The sequence below is a fragment of the Schistocerca serialis genome, chromosome 2, assembly GCF_023864345.2.
Source record: "Schistocerca serialis cubense isolate TAMUIC-IGC-003099 chromosome 2, iqSchSeri2.2, whole genome shotgun sequence".
Lineage (NCBI taxonomy): Eukaryota > Metazoa > Arthropoda > Insecta > Orthoptera > Acrididae > Schistocerca > Schistocerca serialis.
The window spans coordinates 649,015,184-649,034,286 of record NC_064639.1 but is presented as its reverse complement, the minus strand read 5'-3'; the positions used below and the strand labels follow the sequence as shown (position 1 = coordinate 649,034,286).

Here is a 19,103-nt window from a genome sequence, read left to right as displayed (position 1 = left end):
TTCTTTTTTTTTCTTTTCAGGCTTTGCACTATGTGATTTGTGATTTAATATTCTTCAGTGCCACTCTAGCAATTATTTCATACTGATAATACGAAAACTGTGATGAGCTTTGGTGGTAGACCTGTTTGTTTACAACGTCTGTTGTCTTGGTTGTGTATAAAAGTGTTGACGACTTCCCGTCTGTTCCTTGTTCGACATCGACCCACACCGAGCGAGGTAGCGAAGTAATTAGCTCACTGGACTCGCATTCTGGAGGACGACGGTTCAAACACGCGTCCGGCCATACTGATTTAGGTTTTCCGTGATTTCCCTAAATCGCATCAGGCAAATGCAAGGATGGTTCCTTTGAAAGGGCACGGCCGATTTAGTTCCCCATCCTTTCTTAATCCGTGGCATCGATGACCTCGCTGTTTGGTCCCCTTCCCCAAAACCAACCAACCAATATCCACCCGCCTACCCACGTTCTCTCTCTCTTTCTCTCTCACAAACACAAACACACATACATACACACATACGAGAGTGTAACACGAAGAAGTCAGAAGTCTGAAACCAGAAAACCAGTAAATCTGGATTTAGTGCAACGAGTTGCACGCAACAGCAGTTGGATCGTGTCACAGAACAGAACAGCGCACACCTTATAGTTGCGGATAGTTTGTATTTAATTAACTCTTTTCATGAACCAGTTATTATTTAGAGCAGTCACCATTTCATTTACTTGGTAATTTAACACGCTTAATATACTGTTAAGCCTTGAAGATAACGATTCCAAATTACAGCATTTATCAACAGAAAATGTATATTAAATCTAAATATTAACACTGTGCCTCGATAAAACTCTTCAACATTAGGCAACATAAAAGTACAAATTAACATGACACACAAAGTAATGGGAACAGTATTCACCAAGAACAAATTTGATCCAGGATTTTAAAAAATCACATTCACACTTCATTACGAATATTACTATAATGCATCTAGTACTGCTAAGAAATCTGAAATGTTCAAGTAACGATTTATTTTAAAAACATGAATACAAAATATTACTTAAGTTACAGAATTTTAACAAGTGCTGGTAACATTACCGAAACGACCTGAAATCTACTACACAGTACATTGTTCAATAAAGAGCCGTGTGAGTAAGTGATTGACTTTATACATTAGGGAAACTGGAAACTAAGGACGTTTCTTACATCAAATTCAAATGGATGGACTGTTAACAAGTTTTTATTTTTAATTAATGATATACTCACCTTTGTTATCACAACCTTTTGCTATCTAGTGGCAAATTTTCAGTGTCGGATAGAGAAAAATCATTTTACTTTTGAGCAAAGTATCTGGAGTTTGCATTTTGATTCTAGTTTTTTTTTTTTTTTTTATAAAATGGTGTAGCGATAGGAATAAATGAAAACTCGACGGCACATTATCGGGTAAGTATGGTGGGTAAGGCAATACCTCCCATCCCAATTCAATAATTATTTTCCAGGGTTTGTCTCACACAGTCAGCCTTGCGTTATCGTGTTGCAGAATAAGCCATGTTTGTTCAGAATCACTGGGCAGTTTTCAATTAAAGATTGATTTACTCGTTATAATTTTCCACGGTGATGGTCTACAATCACAGTTTGCTTAGGTTTCAGCACTTCGAAATCAACGACCCTGTGAATATTCCTCCAAACATACAAAAGGGTCTTTTTGGGATGTAAACTTGGCTTAGCTGTACTTCATGGTGAATAATTCGGAGAAAGCTGCTGCCTTTCGCTGATGGATTATCGTAGAGAACACAATTTTCGTCTCCAGTGACCAAGCGAGCAAAATACGCTTTTGTTATGTGCCGCTGAAGCGATAACATACCTTGTTGAACTGCCTAGCTTTGTTTGTGTTTACCAATTTGCTGCAAATGTTCTTAGATAGCCGACCAAGGTGAGGTAAGAATGTTTGACAGTTCCTCAGTTGTCTGACATGGATTTGATTCCATTTACTGCCTCAACATCTCATTGTCTAAAGTTGTTGGTCTCCCTGATCGATAACACTTCGATATATCAAAAGTATCGGATTTAAACTTAGAAAACCACCTTTGGCATTTACCAACGTATGATGCACTTGGATAAACATCGCAAATATATTTGTTACCAACTGTTGCATTACTACACGTGCGTAATTCAAAAAGCGTCCGACGACATATATGCACTTCTTCAGGTATTTTGCTGTCCGTTTCTCTATAGTCTGAAAAAAAAAAAATTATTCACGAGTAAACAAGTCACACTGAGCATAAAATGTCTTTGGTAGGTCTTTCAAGTACACAATGAGCTGATAAATAACCACGAATATCGTAATGCACGGGAGCGACTTTACTTTCCGGTCCCGCAATTACAACAGTCGGGTCTAAATAATTAATGAGTCGTCAAGATTTGATCAGGATGTTTTCTGACTAGAACCCAATATCCTGTAATTCTGTGGAGTATCACACTTTTGACACTGTTCTCCATCCGAACGCTAAAACGTGTCGTTGCCTTTTAGTTGAGCGCTATTGTCATCCCATTCATATTTAGGCGACAGGCGAGTTGATTAATCGCCTTCGAGTGAAGCTGGTAACTTGTTGTAAGCGCAGCATATTTTACAACAGACAACCTGTGCTGTGTTCTATTTTACTCGAAGTGACCAACTCTTTCTTTCGAATGCCGCGAATGGGCTGCTGAAAATATGTTGTTTAAAAACAAAACTTTTTGTCAGTGACTACTTGCTGGTACTCTTCATACATATCTAAACTTATTTCGAACAAATGCTCTTGATGCATTCATTGACAGATTATACACACTGTTAGTTGAAAGAAGCATTGTACTAGTCTGTTTTAAAGTCTGAAATATTGTTGTAGGAACTGGGCGTTTTCTAGCTCTACCAACGAGTGGAAATCTTTTCATACTGTTAGCACCTCCCTAGACCGCGCACTCTCTAAAGACAGTATTATTCACCGTCACGACTGGACCTCGCAACGACAGAAACTAAGAAGAAAGTTGTATAGATATCTCATAATGTTTCATGTAATTGCTAAGTGTAAGCATTAGGATGCGAGGGATTATCGTCTGGCTTTCAATTGATTTTGTTAATGTCCATTACTTGTCAATCCGTCTTCAAATCAGAGCTCTGTGCGAACCATTCAGTTCTTCTCGCCAAATCATTTTCACGCATTTGTAGGATTCTCACCTCTGATCCGGCAGAGGCAAGAAATTAGTTGTAAGAGTGCATATGTGGTCTAAAAAACGAAACAACGTTGAAGTTAAGTGTGGCAATTGTATCACCTCAGATTCAATTGAGAGTTGCATGTATGCAACGATGCCCAACTTCAGCATGGTCTCATCAAAGCCATTTTCCTTTTTGTGTCTTTCTTTTGATTGTAGCTTAGAAAACTTTGCCAATCGGTGCAGTCAGATGTCAGAAGTTATGACCCTGTCACAACTTTTCTCAGTGTTGTTGCACTGGCCTGGAACACATTTCACTCTCGCATGTTTGGCGTATACATTAGGGGTAACGTAACATAAGTAGACTAAACGTACACACGTCACTGATAAACGACACATCAGACACAATATTATTTACAAGATGCAAAACACGAGGGTAATTATAATTTTCTCAAGTGTAAAAAAAAGTAAAGAAAGGATCCTAGTCTACAAGTCACTTTTCAGCAGATTGCTCGTTTCAAATACATTTTCATACTTTTCTTTTTGCCTTTTAAGGGCTATAAAATTTTGTCGTTGAAATACTTATGTTTTAGAATAGGAAAATAAACATAGCTCGAAGCAGTCGATTCTTTTAGGCTGATCCATGCTTACTTCACCGGTACACCTAGAGCATTATTCATCGATGTTTTCTCGTATCCTCCAGGAGACGATCCTGCAGGATGCATTTCCCTTCTGGCCGACAGTGGAGCCTGAGGACGCAGAGGGCGGAGCCTTCATCACGCAGGACCCAGAGGACATCATGGCCAGCGGGAACTACAACGCAGTTCCTGCCATCATCGGTGTCAACTCTCAGGAGGGCTACATCTACCTCAAAGGTGAGCATACAACTCACACTGAAGTCTACTGACAAAAATTCAGTTCCATAGTATGGTCTGGACTGCGTCTACATCCCTTGAAATGTAAACTCGCTCTCAGCCCTCAGGGGTTGTGACAGTTTATTCAGTTATAAATACGTGTCTTCTGCACCTTGTTATTCAGTACTGATTATTACACTTATAACAACAGTGAGAGGCGTGTCTTACCAAGAACTGAGAGGAATTTCAGAAATCTTCAACGAAGTTACCCGTAAAGACATGTCCCATCTTCCCCACTGACCGTTGTTCCTCTGAGATAATTGTTAAGGAACTTCTTCGGTGTGGAACTGCAAAGGTAAATAAGTTGAGGGGCAAGTAATTTGTTGTATAATTGACGTAACATCGAATGCTACCTCTTCGGACAAAATTAAATTTTCTCTCTAGAGTGTCACTGTTGTGTACTGAAAATTACACGCAATGATAGGAAACCCGTTGACTCAAAAACAATTACGATGTTATGCAAACTTCGGAAAATTCTGTTTTAAACAACGATATAACTTGTGTTGCAGATCTTCTAGGTGACGTGGCATCCATTCGCGACCTCGACAACAACTTTCACCTGCTGGTCCCAAAAACCGTAGCACCGACAGAAGAGCAACGTTCCGCAGTCGCGCGCCTCATCAGGAGTTTCTACTTCGCGAACAAGCGTCTCGACGCCAGCACATTGCGGCAATACACACAGGTAACATCTTCAAAAGTAACTCTTGCGAAAGTTTCTACAGGAGAAACCACATTAATCGATTAAATAGAAAAAATTGTCTAAAGGAATCGATTTTTGATTTGCTGAATAAAGTTTGTTGTTCAGACGTTGTAAGCTCCTACTTATATGATTTTACATGATGAACGTGGTCTCTGTGAAAAGCCTTTATTCTCTGCGCCTGTCATCATATATGTGAAATACGCACTAGATTGTGCCAGATCGCAAAATATCACGAAAGGGTTTCGGTCTTTCAGTCACCTATCGCGTAGGGGCGAATAGTCACTCGTGGACTGTAGATGGCATAGAACGGTCTAGATTAGATGGGAAGGTACTTGGATAGTTTTCCGAGCCTTCACATATAGCCTGCCGTACCTACGAGGGGGATGAGTTAAGAATGGAATGTCAGTGATAGTAACGAATATATTTTTGCTACGCTCCCTCACTGAGTACTGAAATTTAATGGACTTATGTATTATCCTCCCGTATATTACGCGTGTTCTTGTTGTTGTGGTCTTCAGTCCAGAGGCTGGTTTGATGCAGTTCGCGATGCTTTTCTATCCTGTGCAAGCCTCTTCATCTCCGAATAACTACTGTAACCTACATCCTTCTGAATCTGCTTACTGTATTCATCTCTTGGTCTCCATCTACGATTTTTATCCTCCATGCTTCCCTCCGGTACTAAATTGGTAAACCCTTGATGCCTCAGAACGACGCCTTCTTCAAGTCAATTTATCCACAATTCTATTCAGTACCTCCTCATTATTCACGTGATCAACTTATCTAATCTTTTGCATGTTTCTGTATCACCACATTTCGAAAGCGTGTATTCTCTTCTTGTCTGAACTGTTTATTGTCCATATTTCATTTCCATACATGGATACACTCCCTCCAAATACTTTCAGGAAAGACTCCCCGACACTTAAATCTATACTCTGTGTTAACAAATTTCTCTTCAGAAACGGCTTTCTTGCCATAGCCAGACTACATTTTATATCCTCTTTACTGGGACCATCACCAGTTATTTTACTCCTCAAAAGCAAAACTCATTTACTACGTTAAGTGTCTCTTTTTCTAATCTAATACCCTCAGCATCGCCTGATTTAATTCGACTACGTTCCATTATCCTCATTTTATGTTGTTGATGTTCATTTTACATCCTCCTTTCAAACCACTGTCCGTTCAGCTGCTCTTCCAGGTCCTTTGCTATCCCTGACAGAATTCCAACGTCGTCGCCGCTCGGGGTACCCATGCGGTCTTAGGCGCCATGTCACGGTTTGCGCGGCTTCCCCCCTATGAGGCTCGAGTCCTACCTCCGTCATGGGTGTGTGTGTTGCCCTGAGCCTAAGTTAAAGTTCCATTAAGTAGCGTGTAAACCTAGGGACCGATGACCTCAGCAGTTTGGTCCCATAGCCCTTACCACAAATTTCCAATTTCAACTGTCGTCGTCAAATCTCAATGTTTTTATTTCTTCTCCATGGACCTTAATTTCTACTCCAAAATTTTATTTCGTTTCCTTCATTGTCTGCTCAATATACACATTGAAGAACATCGATGATAGCGCAGTGGTTAGCACACCGGACTCGCATTCGGGAGAACGACGGTTCGATCCCGCGTCCGGCCATCCGGATTTAGGTTTTCCTGACTTCCCTAAATCGCTCCAGGTAAATGTCGGGATGGTAGCTGTGAAAGGGCACGGCCGCCTTCCTTCCATAATCCGATGAGACCGATGACCTCGCAGTTTGGTCTCTTTCCCCAAATCAACCCAACCAACATCGATAATAGGCTACAACTCTGTCTCACTCCATTCTCGATCACTGCTTCCCTTTCGTGCCCCTCAACTCTTATAACTGCCATCTCGTTTCTCTACAAATAGTAAATAGCCTTTCGGTTCCTGTATTTTATCTCTGCGACCTATCTTCTATGAGAAGCCGTAGGGTCAGTATTGCCTCGTGTGTTCCTACATTTCACTGGGATTCAAACTAATCTTCCCCGAGGTCGGCTCGTACCAGCTTTTCCATTCTTCTGTAAAGGATTCGTGAGGGGTATTTTGCAGTCGTGACTCATTAAACTGATGTCCTGTATCTGCATAGAAACGGAGAAATGGTCTAGATCAATTTCAGTCACACTTCAGGTTGATATCATTGGTTTGTATTTAGAAAATTGATGAAAGATGTGGTTATTGCATGGTTGTATACTCATGAGCTAAGACATTAGCTTAGTAGCCTGTTGTTCCACCATTTTAACGCAATACACCTGCGCTTCACGGATTCACCAACTGCGTAGTAAGTTTCCGAAGGTGTATGGCACCAGATGTCTGCCCGCAGGTCACACAATTCTTTTGAACAACAAGCCGGCGGTATTTGTGCGTGAAGCTGGCGCCAGAAACGTCCAAAATGTATTTCATCGGCCACATATGAGTCTAATTATATTTTGGCGGAAGAATGAATGGATGCAGACGGTCTGCAATAATGATCACAAAATTGGCGTCATGGTGCCTTCGATTTGATCGCTTGGAAATTCACGTGAATGCCCCCACTGACATACGTAGGTGGCGCTGTGTGCATACCAAGCAATCGTTCGCCTGGGTGGCGGCGTGTCCAGATATGACCATCGACCTAGGGTAATAAGAAAGGTGATTCATTTAACCAGGCTACATGTTTCCATTGATTCACGACCTATCTCGAAGATCCCGTACCCCCTTCAGTAGTAGCTGAAGATGTCGTTGAGTCAACAAAGCAACGCCAAGGAGTCGTAATTGCACTTCGTCAGATCACTCACAGATTACCGCCTACCCTGCTTCACAAACTGGCCAAGTCTCCCACCATCATGTTCTGTGGTGAGGGGTAGACGTACGACTTGTCACCTAAATCTACTTTCAGCGTCTTTCAACCCCCTTCCATTGATAAGACTGTGGCACGTGATCAGTCGTCAATCTTCATCACTTCCCACGTGCTCGTTCCAAGGCGCTGGGCCATAACAATCTTCTCTTTGTTAAAGCAGTTTGTCGGTGGATTTCCCAGTTTGCGGCTCGTATCTATACCAGAACGCTTCCCCATTCGTCCCTGCTTCATTTATATATCAGATGGTTATCAACAAAAGGCAGCTACTCACGGAGGTCCAGTGGCAACGAAACTTGGTAGATATGCAATACATTAAAACGGAACCGATTGACGCTGGAAAAAATAGTTACAGTTTAGGCCACCAGGTACAAATCGGGCGCTGTACGACATCTAATCGACGTCTCCGGTACTGATATCAAACAAATTGTGTAATTGGCAGCTAGTAACAAAATTTACAGTATGTCTTTTTAATTTCATTAACCTTTTCCACCCACGTCCCGTTATTAATCCATTACATATGGAAGCATTTCTTTACATGTCTTTTGCGTTCACAGCGCCAGATTTGCACATGGTTGCCGAAACAGGAACTAAAATTTTCTAGAGTGAATCTGTTTCACATTAATATCTACCAAACTTCGCTGCCTTCTGATGATTACAGGCCTTACTATACCTCTGTGGCTGTGGGTTCAAATGGCTCTGAGCACTATGGGACTTAACATCTGTGGTCATCAGTCCCCTAGAACTTAGAACTACTTAAACCTAACTAACCTAAGGACATCACACACATCCATGCCCGAGGCAGGATTCGAACCTGCGACCGTAGCAGTCGCGCGGTTCCGGACTGAGCACCTAGAACCGCTCGGCCACCGCGGCAGGCTTGTGGCTGTGGGCATTTCAGTTTTAATCACCCGGTACTTTCTTAACAGCGACACGTTCACGCAACGCCACCAGACTGCATTTAATCACGGTATAGAAAATGGATGAACGTGTGCTTACTTCGTACTGTTAACCTATAATTTTAACAGGCATTCACAATTCTGATGCTTCCTTATCGCCTTTTAGTCTGAAATTATTTGTGCACTACGTGCGAGTTAATTGTTTTTGGAGTTGTTCAAACCTTATCACAAAGTTCTGTTATCTTCCTAATTACATTTGCTGATGGCTACTGGAAACATTTCACGTTACTCCTGATAACGTGCAGGGAATCCGCATATTCTGGCACCATCGTAGTTTCTGGATGTCGATATAAGATGCTCAGACATAGACCATAGGCAGACCCGCGGGCCTTATAGTCATCCTTAACCAAGCTCCCGGACTGCCTTGCCAAGTAACCCAACAGAAGCGTTCCTAACGCATAAATTCAAAACTATAGCGTCCGTGACATTAACACTTTTGCGGTGAGGCATCGATATGAACGACACCCCTTTCACGACACGCTTCACCACCAAATTACGTCTCGAAACAGGCATTTTTGAGAGTAAATTAATTTAATATTCATACCATCTTCAGAAATTTATATTTATTTACATATCGTGAACATTATTTCTTTGCTTGCTGCGTTTTACAATAGTTGTCTTTAAAACTTTCGTTGCAAAATTCTGTAACACCGTTAGTGAAGAAACAATTTGAGGACACATCTGAAAATGTCGTCATGGCAAAATAAACACGGTTAATTAATCATAAATTACCTTCAGTTCCAGTCCCTGTGGTCTAATACGTCTACACTCTCTACGCGCACGAATTACTTTCGCGGGCCGGACTGAAACGAATCGGCAGCACGATGCTTCCCACAGGCCGCGAATTGCCATCAGTGCTCTACAACTCTGCAGCCGGTATTATAGTGGCGTAAAAATTCTCACAACTGTCCGTCGGGCAATGGGAGAAGATTACTGTGACGAAGTTCTACATTAAATTATGAACCACGCAACAGTCTGAAGACCTGGAAAAACGTACCATTGTGTCATTCCATAAGGACTCGGCGTGTGGAAAGTCATCACAAGTAAAACATCACACACCCGCCATTTTGTCTCCACACTGATTTGTTCCATAAAAAGTACCCATAATTTGCTTTGCTGCAGAGATCCTCCAAATGCTTCCTGTACTGGTTAGTGTTCAGTACATCTGGTGATACGGCTAATGACAGATCCATTGGCCACCACACATAAGTCTCTGGCTATTGGTGGACATTCATTGTCGGTTTACTTCCATCAGTGACGCTGGAGAAGACGGCGTTACATCGTGAGAACTCCGAGCTGGTTCTAGGGTCAAGCCTATAATGTTCTCAACTGTAACGTTGTGAACTGGGAGAGGTCCGGCTATCGTTCCCGCTAACGTGTGTCGTTTCGCAAGCACGAAAACAAGCGGACGGAACGTACGCAGTGTATGGACGGGCATTATCTTGCTGAAATGTATGGCATGTGTAACGTGCGCGTGGGGCACACAATACTCCTTAAAGCCTGTGCTATGGTAATTGAGTGGGGTTCACCTGATGAGGAAGGATTTTCGTATAGATATCGACCGCGTGTACCTGAATGGTGGCAAATAAGACTTACACCCACTCTGTAATAACAATGATCCGTCAAGTAAGTTCGAAATGCAATTACACGTCAGGATGGACGAAAAGCAAACCAGAAGATGTTACCAGTTTAATAATAATACGGTCGCCAGGCTAGTTAGGCATTAACTGAGTTTCTTCCCTGTACAAGTTGGTGTATATTCATGGAAAACAACACGTAGTAATACTGCATAATATAGTAGAATTTTTGAACCAGAAAATCTATTGAACTGATAGTTTCACGTTCTGTACTGATATGGAAAAACCATGAATATATAATACTACATTATAATGTATACTACAAAACTTCGTAATGTCTATTGATCTGATTAAAATCGGACATAGGTTACCCTAGAAATAGCACTTTCGAACCACATACAAAATGTCAATTTTAATCAAGATAAAACACTGATAAATTTTGGCTTTTATATTGACTTTAACTTTTGCTGGTCACACCAATTTAGAACACTTCAGAATTCAAATGAATAAGGGGGGGGGGGGGGCGGGGGGGGGGACCCTGAAACTGTTATGATCACTATGTTAAAAAAATTGATTACTGAAATTATCATGCGTTCAAGATTTCCAGTATATGAGTTACTACTCTTTTTGTCTTATTTACTTCTCATTTAAATACCTTCATTACTATATCAATATTGAAGTTATCTTTCAACTTCGTTAGACCTTCGTTATTCTTTTACTTGTTCATTAACAAAACAGTTCTTTAAACACCATTCTAACATACACTCCTGGAAATTGAAATAAGAACACCGTGAATTCATTGTCCCAGGAAGGGGAAACTTTATTGACACATTCCTGGGGTCAGATACATCACATGATCACACTGACAGAACCACAGGCACATAGACACAGGCAACAGAGCATGCACAATGTCGGCACTAGTACAGTGTATATCCACCTTTCGCAGCAATGCAGGCTGCTATTCTCCCATGGAGACGATCGTAGAGATGCTGGATGTAGTCCTGTGGAACGGCTTGCCATGCCATTTCCACCTGGCGCCTCAGTTGGACCAGCGTTCGTGCTGGACGTGCAGACCGCGTGAGACGACGCTTCATCCAGTCCCAAACATGCTCAATGGGGGACAGATCCGGAGATCTTGCTGGCCAGGGTAGTTGACTTACACCTTCTAGAGCACGTTGGGTGGCACGGGATACATGCGGACGTGCATTGTCCTGTTGGAACAGCAAGTTCCCTTGCCGGTCTAGGAATGGTAGAACGATGGGTTCGATGACGGTTTGGATGTACCGTGCACTATTCAGTGTCCCCTCGACGATCACCAGTGGTGTACGGCCAGTGTAGGAGATCGCTCCCCACACCATGACGCCGGGTGTTGGCCCTGTGTGCCTCGGTCGTATGCAGTCCTGATTGTGGCGCTCACCTGCACGGCGCCAAACACGCATACGACCATCATTGGCACCAAGGCAGAAGCGACTCTCATCGCTGAAGACGACACGTCTCCATTCGTCCCTCCATTCACGCCTGTCGCGACACCACTGGAGGCGGGCTGCACGATGTTGGGGCGTGAGCGGAAGACGGCCTAACGGTGTGCGGGACCGTAGCCCAGCTTCATGGAGACGGTTGCGAATGGTCCTCGCCGACACCCCAGGAGCAACAGTGTCCCTAATTTGCTGGGAAGTGGCGGTGCGGTCCCCTACGGCACTGCGTAGGATCCTACGGTCTTGGCGTGCATCCGTGCGTCGCTGCGGTCCGGTCCCAGGTCGACGGGCACGTGCACCTTCCGCCGACCACTGGCGACAACATCGATGTACTGTGGAGACCTCACGCCCCACGTGTTGAGCAATTCGGCGGTACGTCCACCCGGCCTCCCGCATGCCCACTATACGCCCTCGCTCAATGTCCGTAAACTGCACATACGGTTCACGTCCACGCTGTCGCGGCATGCTACCAGTGTTAAAGACTGCGATGGAGCTCCGTATGCCACGGCAAACTGGCTGACACTGACGGCGGCGGTGCACAAATGCTGCGCAGCTAGCGCCATTCGACGGCCAACACCGCGGTTCCTGGTGTGTCCGCTGTGCCGTGCGTGTGATCATTGCTTGTACAGCCCTCTCGCAGTGTCCGGAGCAAGTATGGTGGGTCTGACACACCGGTGTCAATGTGTTCTTTTTTCCATTTCCAGGAGTGTAGTTAGGTCTGCAAGTAATTATTATTAACACAAAATTTAATTTTTCATTTCGGGACACTCGGATTGCACAACATTTGGAAAGGACCCTGTCTAGGTTAGTTGTGAGGATAATTAAATGAGGGGAAAGTTCTGGTAAAATTTAGGTTATTATTGAACAGTTCACTCTATGGTCCATACGACTGTAGTACTAAAAGTTTCAACCTGCTTGTATCGATGCGGCGGTTGGCGGGCGGCGAGATGGCGAGGCACAGAGCACACGTACAACCACAGCTATGGTTCTTGACGTATCGGCACTTTAAATCTTCTTAGCGTCGCAATACTTTTCCATTTAGTGCCTATGGAATTTTGCCATGCTGTGTGGGCGTTGGAACAGCATACCTGAGGGTCAGTGAAACTACGTCTTCCAGGAGAGCCTCCTCGCTCCAGAAGGTGTTGTTGCTCATACCAGTGCCAAACTCCAACTACTACTGCTGAGCCCGTTGTGCCGTGCAGTGCCCGCGTGCATTCCCCGCGCTCGCCTGCCATCCACCTTTTACCGCTCCCTGACAGGCCAGGTATTCACCCGAGGTTTTGCATTCTACATATCCTAACACATTGCCTACGTATGGACCAGACGCACAATTACAATTTTGAACATCTTACGACAGTTTCAACATTTGTTACATTTCAGTTCTATTACAATATTACTTGACATTTGACATAAACATTAATATTCACATTGAAACTTGTTTACAGTTTTCTTAACACAATGCCATGAAACAAAAAAAGAAATGAAAGCAGAACATTAATTACACAAGTTTATCGAAAAATCAGAAGCAAAAATATTATATGTACAATAGGACAGAGTCGTTGTTGTTACACATGAAGGGCAAGGAAACGTAACATAAAATAATTTCGACGTATAGTTGAGCTGTAAAGGTGGTGAGGATGACAACCAAAGGAATCCTGCTATCAAATGAAACGGTACCACAGACCACAGCTCCTGGTTGTCGAGCCATATGGCGGATGACAGGTTGGTATCCCATCGCTGTCTGGAGTGTCTCAAGCCACGTCTTCACTGGTCATCTGCGCTCATTTCGCAGGGGGGCTCATCACTGAAGACATTGCTGCTCCAGTCAAACAGATTCCAAGCCGAAAATGCGCCTCGAGACGCCTCGTACAGCAGTGGGATAGCAGCCCTGAATATCGCCGACCATACGCCCTTAAAACCAGGAATATTGGACTGGAGTGCCATATTTTTCATATCAAGAGCTCTCTCATCAGTGGCGCTCTTACAGCACAGCGGTACGTCGACAAACTGTTTTGTTGTCTCTCATGACAAGTCATTCTGGGCTTAAATTTCAGCAGGGTAATGCCCGCCCGTATGCAGGAGGAGTATTCACTGCTTTCCTTCGTGCTTGGGAGAGTCTACCTTGACCAGACGGGTCACTGGATCTCTCGCCCGTTGAGGGTGTTGGAGCGTTATGGGTATGACCCTACAGCCAGCTCGGGGTTTTGGCGATTTGAAGCTCCATTTAGGGAGACACTGACACGATGTCCATCAGGAGGACATCCAACAACAATGCTAAATGAGGTAACTGGCTACATAAAGGCCAGATGTGAACCAACACGTTATTGATGTGCACAGTTTGTGAAGATTTTGCTAATGAATGAAACATCCAATGTTTCTGAAATTGTTAAGAGTTCGTTTGTGCATGTTCATCACGTCTAATGATTTCGATATCTTTCGGATAACTCCTTCGTGGTGTGCCTTTTTTATGCCTTAGAGTCTAATAGTGCTGTTAGTCTCCTCTAATGTAAGGCTCAGATTATACGACCTTTATTTCACAGCAGACACGTGTTTATATGGCTTGGAGGCGAAACGACCCTCTACATACATGGATTTAGCTCATCTGCCTTGTTGAGAACAGTACAGTTACTTCTTAACAAATTTTCTATCACTGGAATGGAAGTCTTGATATTATTATTGACGCTAATAACATCGAGCACAGAACTGCTGAGAGTAAACAGCACAGTAGTCTCATTAAAGTGTTCTCCTTATTTGGTATGTTACCCACTTTGGCCTGATTTCAAAACTTGATTACTTTATCGTTTGAGGACTCTCGATGCTCCTCTTAATGCTTGTGCGTCATTGCAAGCTTTCTGTGGGTTTTAACCGATAGTGACGTTTGCGGTACTTTTTGAATTGATCTGGAATTTTTCCTTGTTATTTTTCTTCCTCTTGCTATCTTAGGGATTTTCTGTTACATTTGCTGGTGAATCTTGAGTTTATATTTACTGATGTATCTTGCGTTTCTTGTTTCCGAGCATTATTTCCCATGTTTACTACCGCTAAACATCTGCCTGTCTTACAAGATTCAGAAGTGAAACCTTTCACAATGTCCTTGAGCGACGTGTGAATAGCCTAGCTGACTATATCGCCTTCGAAGGCGATGATGTCAGTGTAATACTAGTGGCCAGAAACGTGGCTGTGAGTGGTCATAACGGCGCTGCAGGGCCGCTAATAAGTATTCTTCGCCCTCTTTGTATTGCATTGGAGTCTCTCTTTGTATTGTGCTGCTCCCGAAACGAATCACACTTGCTTCGTACAGCTCCCGTCTCACAAAAGATATGCATACGTTTCCTTTCCAGCGTCCAGCGGGAGTACAGATGTTTCCAGTGATATGATGTGCCAAAAAATTATGACCAACTGCTTAATAGCTTGTTTGTCCGTCTTAGGAACGAAATACATCACGGATTCTGCGTATCAGCGATCCGACAGTTTGTCGGTATGTTTGTGGAGGTATGAGGCATTAGATGTCTACCTGCAGGTCATGTAATTCACATAAATAACGGGCCGCTGATTAGCCTATGCCGTGATGGCGGTCTATAGCGAACCAGATGGGCTTCATAGCATTTACATAAGGCCAATTTGATCGTCGAGACATCAACTTGAGTTCACTATAACGGGCCCCAAACCACTGTAGTACAGTTCTGGCTCCGAGACACGGACAGTTATACTGCTGAAAGATGACATCGCCGTCGTGGAAGACATCAAGCATGAAGGAATGCAGATAGTTTGCAGCTGTCAACGTGTCGATTACAACCACAGTTCCCATGCAAGTGCAAGAGAATGCTTCCCATAGCATAATGCTGCTCACACCACCCTTCGTCTGTGGCACTCTGCGCGTTTCGAGCCGCCGTTCACCTCCATGATGGCGTTTGTGGAGACGACCATCGTCTCAGTGTAGGAAAAACTCGATTCACCCGAAGAGCCGACACGTTTCCAGTGATCGACGGTCGAATCCCGATGGTCCAGTGCCCACTGTAATCGTAAATGACGATGTTGTTCGGTCAATCAACATGTGAACATGTACGGTTGCTTTGCTGCACTGCTTCACGTTCAACAACGTACGACGAACGGTGTGCTCCGAAACACTTGTGCCTGCACCACCATAGTGCTTTGCTTTTTTCGACAGAGATGCCACAGATTACCACCTATCCTACTTTACAGTGAATATAAGTCTCCGAACACCAGTTTCTGTGAAGAGTCTTGGACGTCCAATCATTTAGCGCCTAATAGTAGTTTTACTGTCTTATCTCTTTCCGTAGAAGCTCATGACGGTAGCAGGTGAACATTCAACCAGCTTCGCCGTTTTAGAGATATTTCACAGTCTCTGTGTAGTAAAAATCTGCCCTCTGTCAAAGTCGCTTATATCATTGCATATCCCAATTTGCAGCCCATATTTTCGTTAGGGTGATCCCCCGTCCCTTGTTGCTCCTCTTACATTTTTTTGTTACCGAACCACATGCCAGCAGCGGCACCAGGTGGCATCGAAAGTCGCGGTGGGCAGTGATCATAAGCTTTTGGCTTATAAGTGTAAATACTGATGTTTCCTTTTTTAATAAATATTTTTGGAACAGCGATCAAAAATTGTTTAAAAATTTTTTTCTTTTTAAAATTAAATCTTGATCGCACCACTTATATTACAAGAAAATAGGTGACCGGTTTCGGTCATATCACATGACCATCATCAGACCTGTAATTTTATTTAGAAAGTAATAGAAACCTTACTAGATTGAAAATAAAATATGGCAAAATGCTTATAAGGATAAAATACACTAAGACTTGTTATAGCCATAGCATGCTTCGAAGATGGTAGGTGGAGCACTCTTCTCAGCTGCTGTGATGTCAATTGGTGCCAGCAAGTGACGGGCATACGTTTAAATACGAAGATGCTCCGCCTGTCACTTCTCCATCTACTTCATGTCAACCAATCAGTGTATAACGGGTTCACATAATCGTCAAAACATAAAAAACAAAGTACAATAATAACATAAAATAGTTATGCATAAAATATCTCTTTACAACCATGAAAATACTTAAATGTTGTATAAAATATCAATTAAAAGCTTTAAAACAACTATACAGACGATGTATACTCAGTGTGCCCTCTATGCGCTAAGGTTTTACTACCACAATGGTTTCAAAGTCAACGATGTTCTGAAGGTTAATGTTTTATATATATTTTTGTTTAAATGAATAATAAGGGAACTATGTTTATTACATTAGGAAGAAAGATTATATAACGAATTTGTGAACACATCCAAAAAATGGTACATGTATACTAAAACTACCAGTTCAATGCTGATGGTGTACATAAATATGCCTTTCATAATCAGTAAATATTCACACTGTACTTCTCTGCCTAAAAACTGTATTTTCAGATGCTCTTACAGGAAATTTGTATGTTCTGAGACTTAAAAGATTACGTAGAAACGGTAAATCTCAGTGTTCCTACCCTGCAAATACTTCGTGACAGTACGTCTCCTAACTGGATAACAGTTCATTCGAGACAGTAGGTACTTTGTCAGCAAGGTTTCCTGTTTCATTTTGTGTGACAAGAAGTACCTGGCTACTCCGTTTAGCTACTGGTCCGTTTATCGACGGCGGCCTGTTGCCGTTGCAGGTACGTGGAGACGCGACGTACATCTACCAGTGCTACAGGGCCGCTAGGAGGCAGGCCGAGACGTTCCCTGCTCAACCTGTATACTTCTACTTCTTCAACGTTGACACTCGACTCAACTGGTTCAAAAGACTGTACGGGGCGCAGGATTTTCCAGGTGAGTCACGCTGAGTTGAGAGTGTTCCCATTAGTCTGATACAGCCAAAGCAGCAGTCTTTGCTCTAACACAGTGGCTCTAATCCGCGAGGCATAGTGCTAGTGCCACTGCGTAAGGTGAGGAATTGCTAAGATTACTTCCCTTTAATTTTATCCGAGTTCTGTAGCTCCCTCCCTCCCACATAGAGTGCTAGACAGGTACTGCCATGAACATGTCCGTAGCTATGTAGGGTACGAGGGCTGCCTGATGTAAAACGTAAGGATTTGCGTCAGCTGTGATTCTTGCAGGCAGCGATTGGCCTATAGCTGCCTACTTAACCTAATCTACACTGTCAGCGCCTGCGGGCCGCTCATTCGTAAAAGCTTACTGGGAATAAAAGTTCACCATTGCTTGGTCGACTGCTGCAAGCTGGCGTACTGCCATTTAAACCCATTGGCAAAGTGGAGTTACGCAAGCACAGTTTTTCTCAAGAATTGCTCATCGCCCGCATCTCGTGGTCGTGCGGTAGCGTTCTCGCTTCCCACGCCCGGGTTCCCGGGTTCGATTCCCGGCGGGGTCAGGGATTTTCTCTGCCTCGTGATGGCTGGGTGTTGTGTGATGTCCTTAGGTTAGTTAGGTTTAAGTAGTTCTAAGTTCTAGGGGACTGATGACCATAGATGTTAAGTCCCATAGTGCTCAGAGCCATTTGAACCAATTGCTCATCGTGACAGCAACGTAACCAATTAATAATCTACGGAGAAAACAAAATCATAAAATCCATACGTCGTGCTCTGTAGCTTTTAGAAATTGTGTAAAGGACTTTCCTAATACAAAAAAAAAGTTTGTGAATCATACTACACTCTGCGACTGATTTCAGCATGACAGTCGTCATCTGAGAGATTGAGATACATTACGTAAAAGAGCTTACAACTTTATCTGACAAAAAAAGTAGGTAATCATAATACTGATCTCGCGTTAGATCATCAATCAGTTTAACAGCATGAGGTGATGTAAAATATATATCCTTAATTACAATGGACATCAACGCCTATAAACACAAACATAATACTTGGTGTCCCAGCAGGAATGGGCAGTATTCAACGCTCAATAGGATAAAAGCTTCGTCTGGAGATATGCCGTATTCCAAATGGTTTCCGAGGCAGTACACGTTTAATGTTATTTGTCTCTGAGATAGTGGTGCCCATGTATGTGACCTACGCTAATCGCTGGATTGGCCTTGATCGTACGATTAATTGGCCCATAGATTTTTGTTTATGGGATTGGATGAAATCAGAGATGTACATACGAAAAGTGAAGACGCAGGACGAACTGCTTGGTCGCATCATGGAAGCTGATGCCCTCATTAAGAAACGTACATTGGCACTCACAAGCAACCCTTTGAGTGTGGTGTCGAAAAAGGGCAATGATGCTTAAGGCATTCGACGCCCCTCAAATTGTCTGCCATGCATCCACAATATTGGATGCTAATGGGGCTGGACTGGAAGTATCCAATAATGAGCACAGTATAAGGTTAGGGATCGTAGTTGAACTGCTTAGTCGACAAAAACACTATTTGATCAAAAGTATCCGGACACCCTCAAAAATACACTTTTCATATTAGCTGCATTGTGCTGGCACCTACTGCCAGGTACTCCATATCAGTGACCTCAGTAGTC

General features: G+C 43.2%; 1 protein-coding gene across 1 annotated transcript in view; it reads left to right on the top strand.

Annotated features, from left to right (window-relative positions):
* The window catches only part of LOC126455658 (juvenile hormone esterase-like), a 70,997-nt gene that overhangs the window by 45,460 nt on the left and 6,434 nt on the right, over window positions 1-19,103 (top strand). Inside the window, exons 6-8 of the mRNA XM_050091425.1 lie at window positions 3,877-4,048; window positions 4,597-4,769; window positions 17,295-17,448. Coding sequence (XP_049947382.1) covers window positions 3,877-4,048; window positions 4,597-4,769; window positions 17,295-17,448 — 499 coding nt within the window. The remainder of the gene's footprint in view (window positions 1-3,876; window positions 4,049-4,596; window positions 4,770-17,294; window positions 17,449-19,103) is intronic.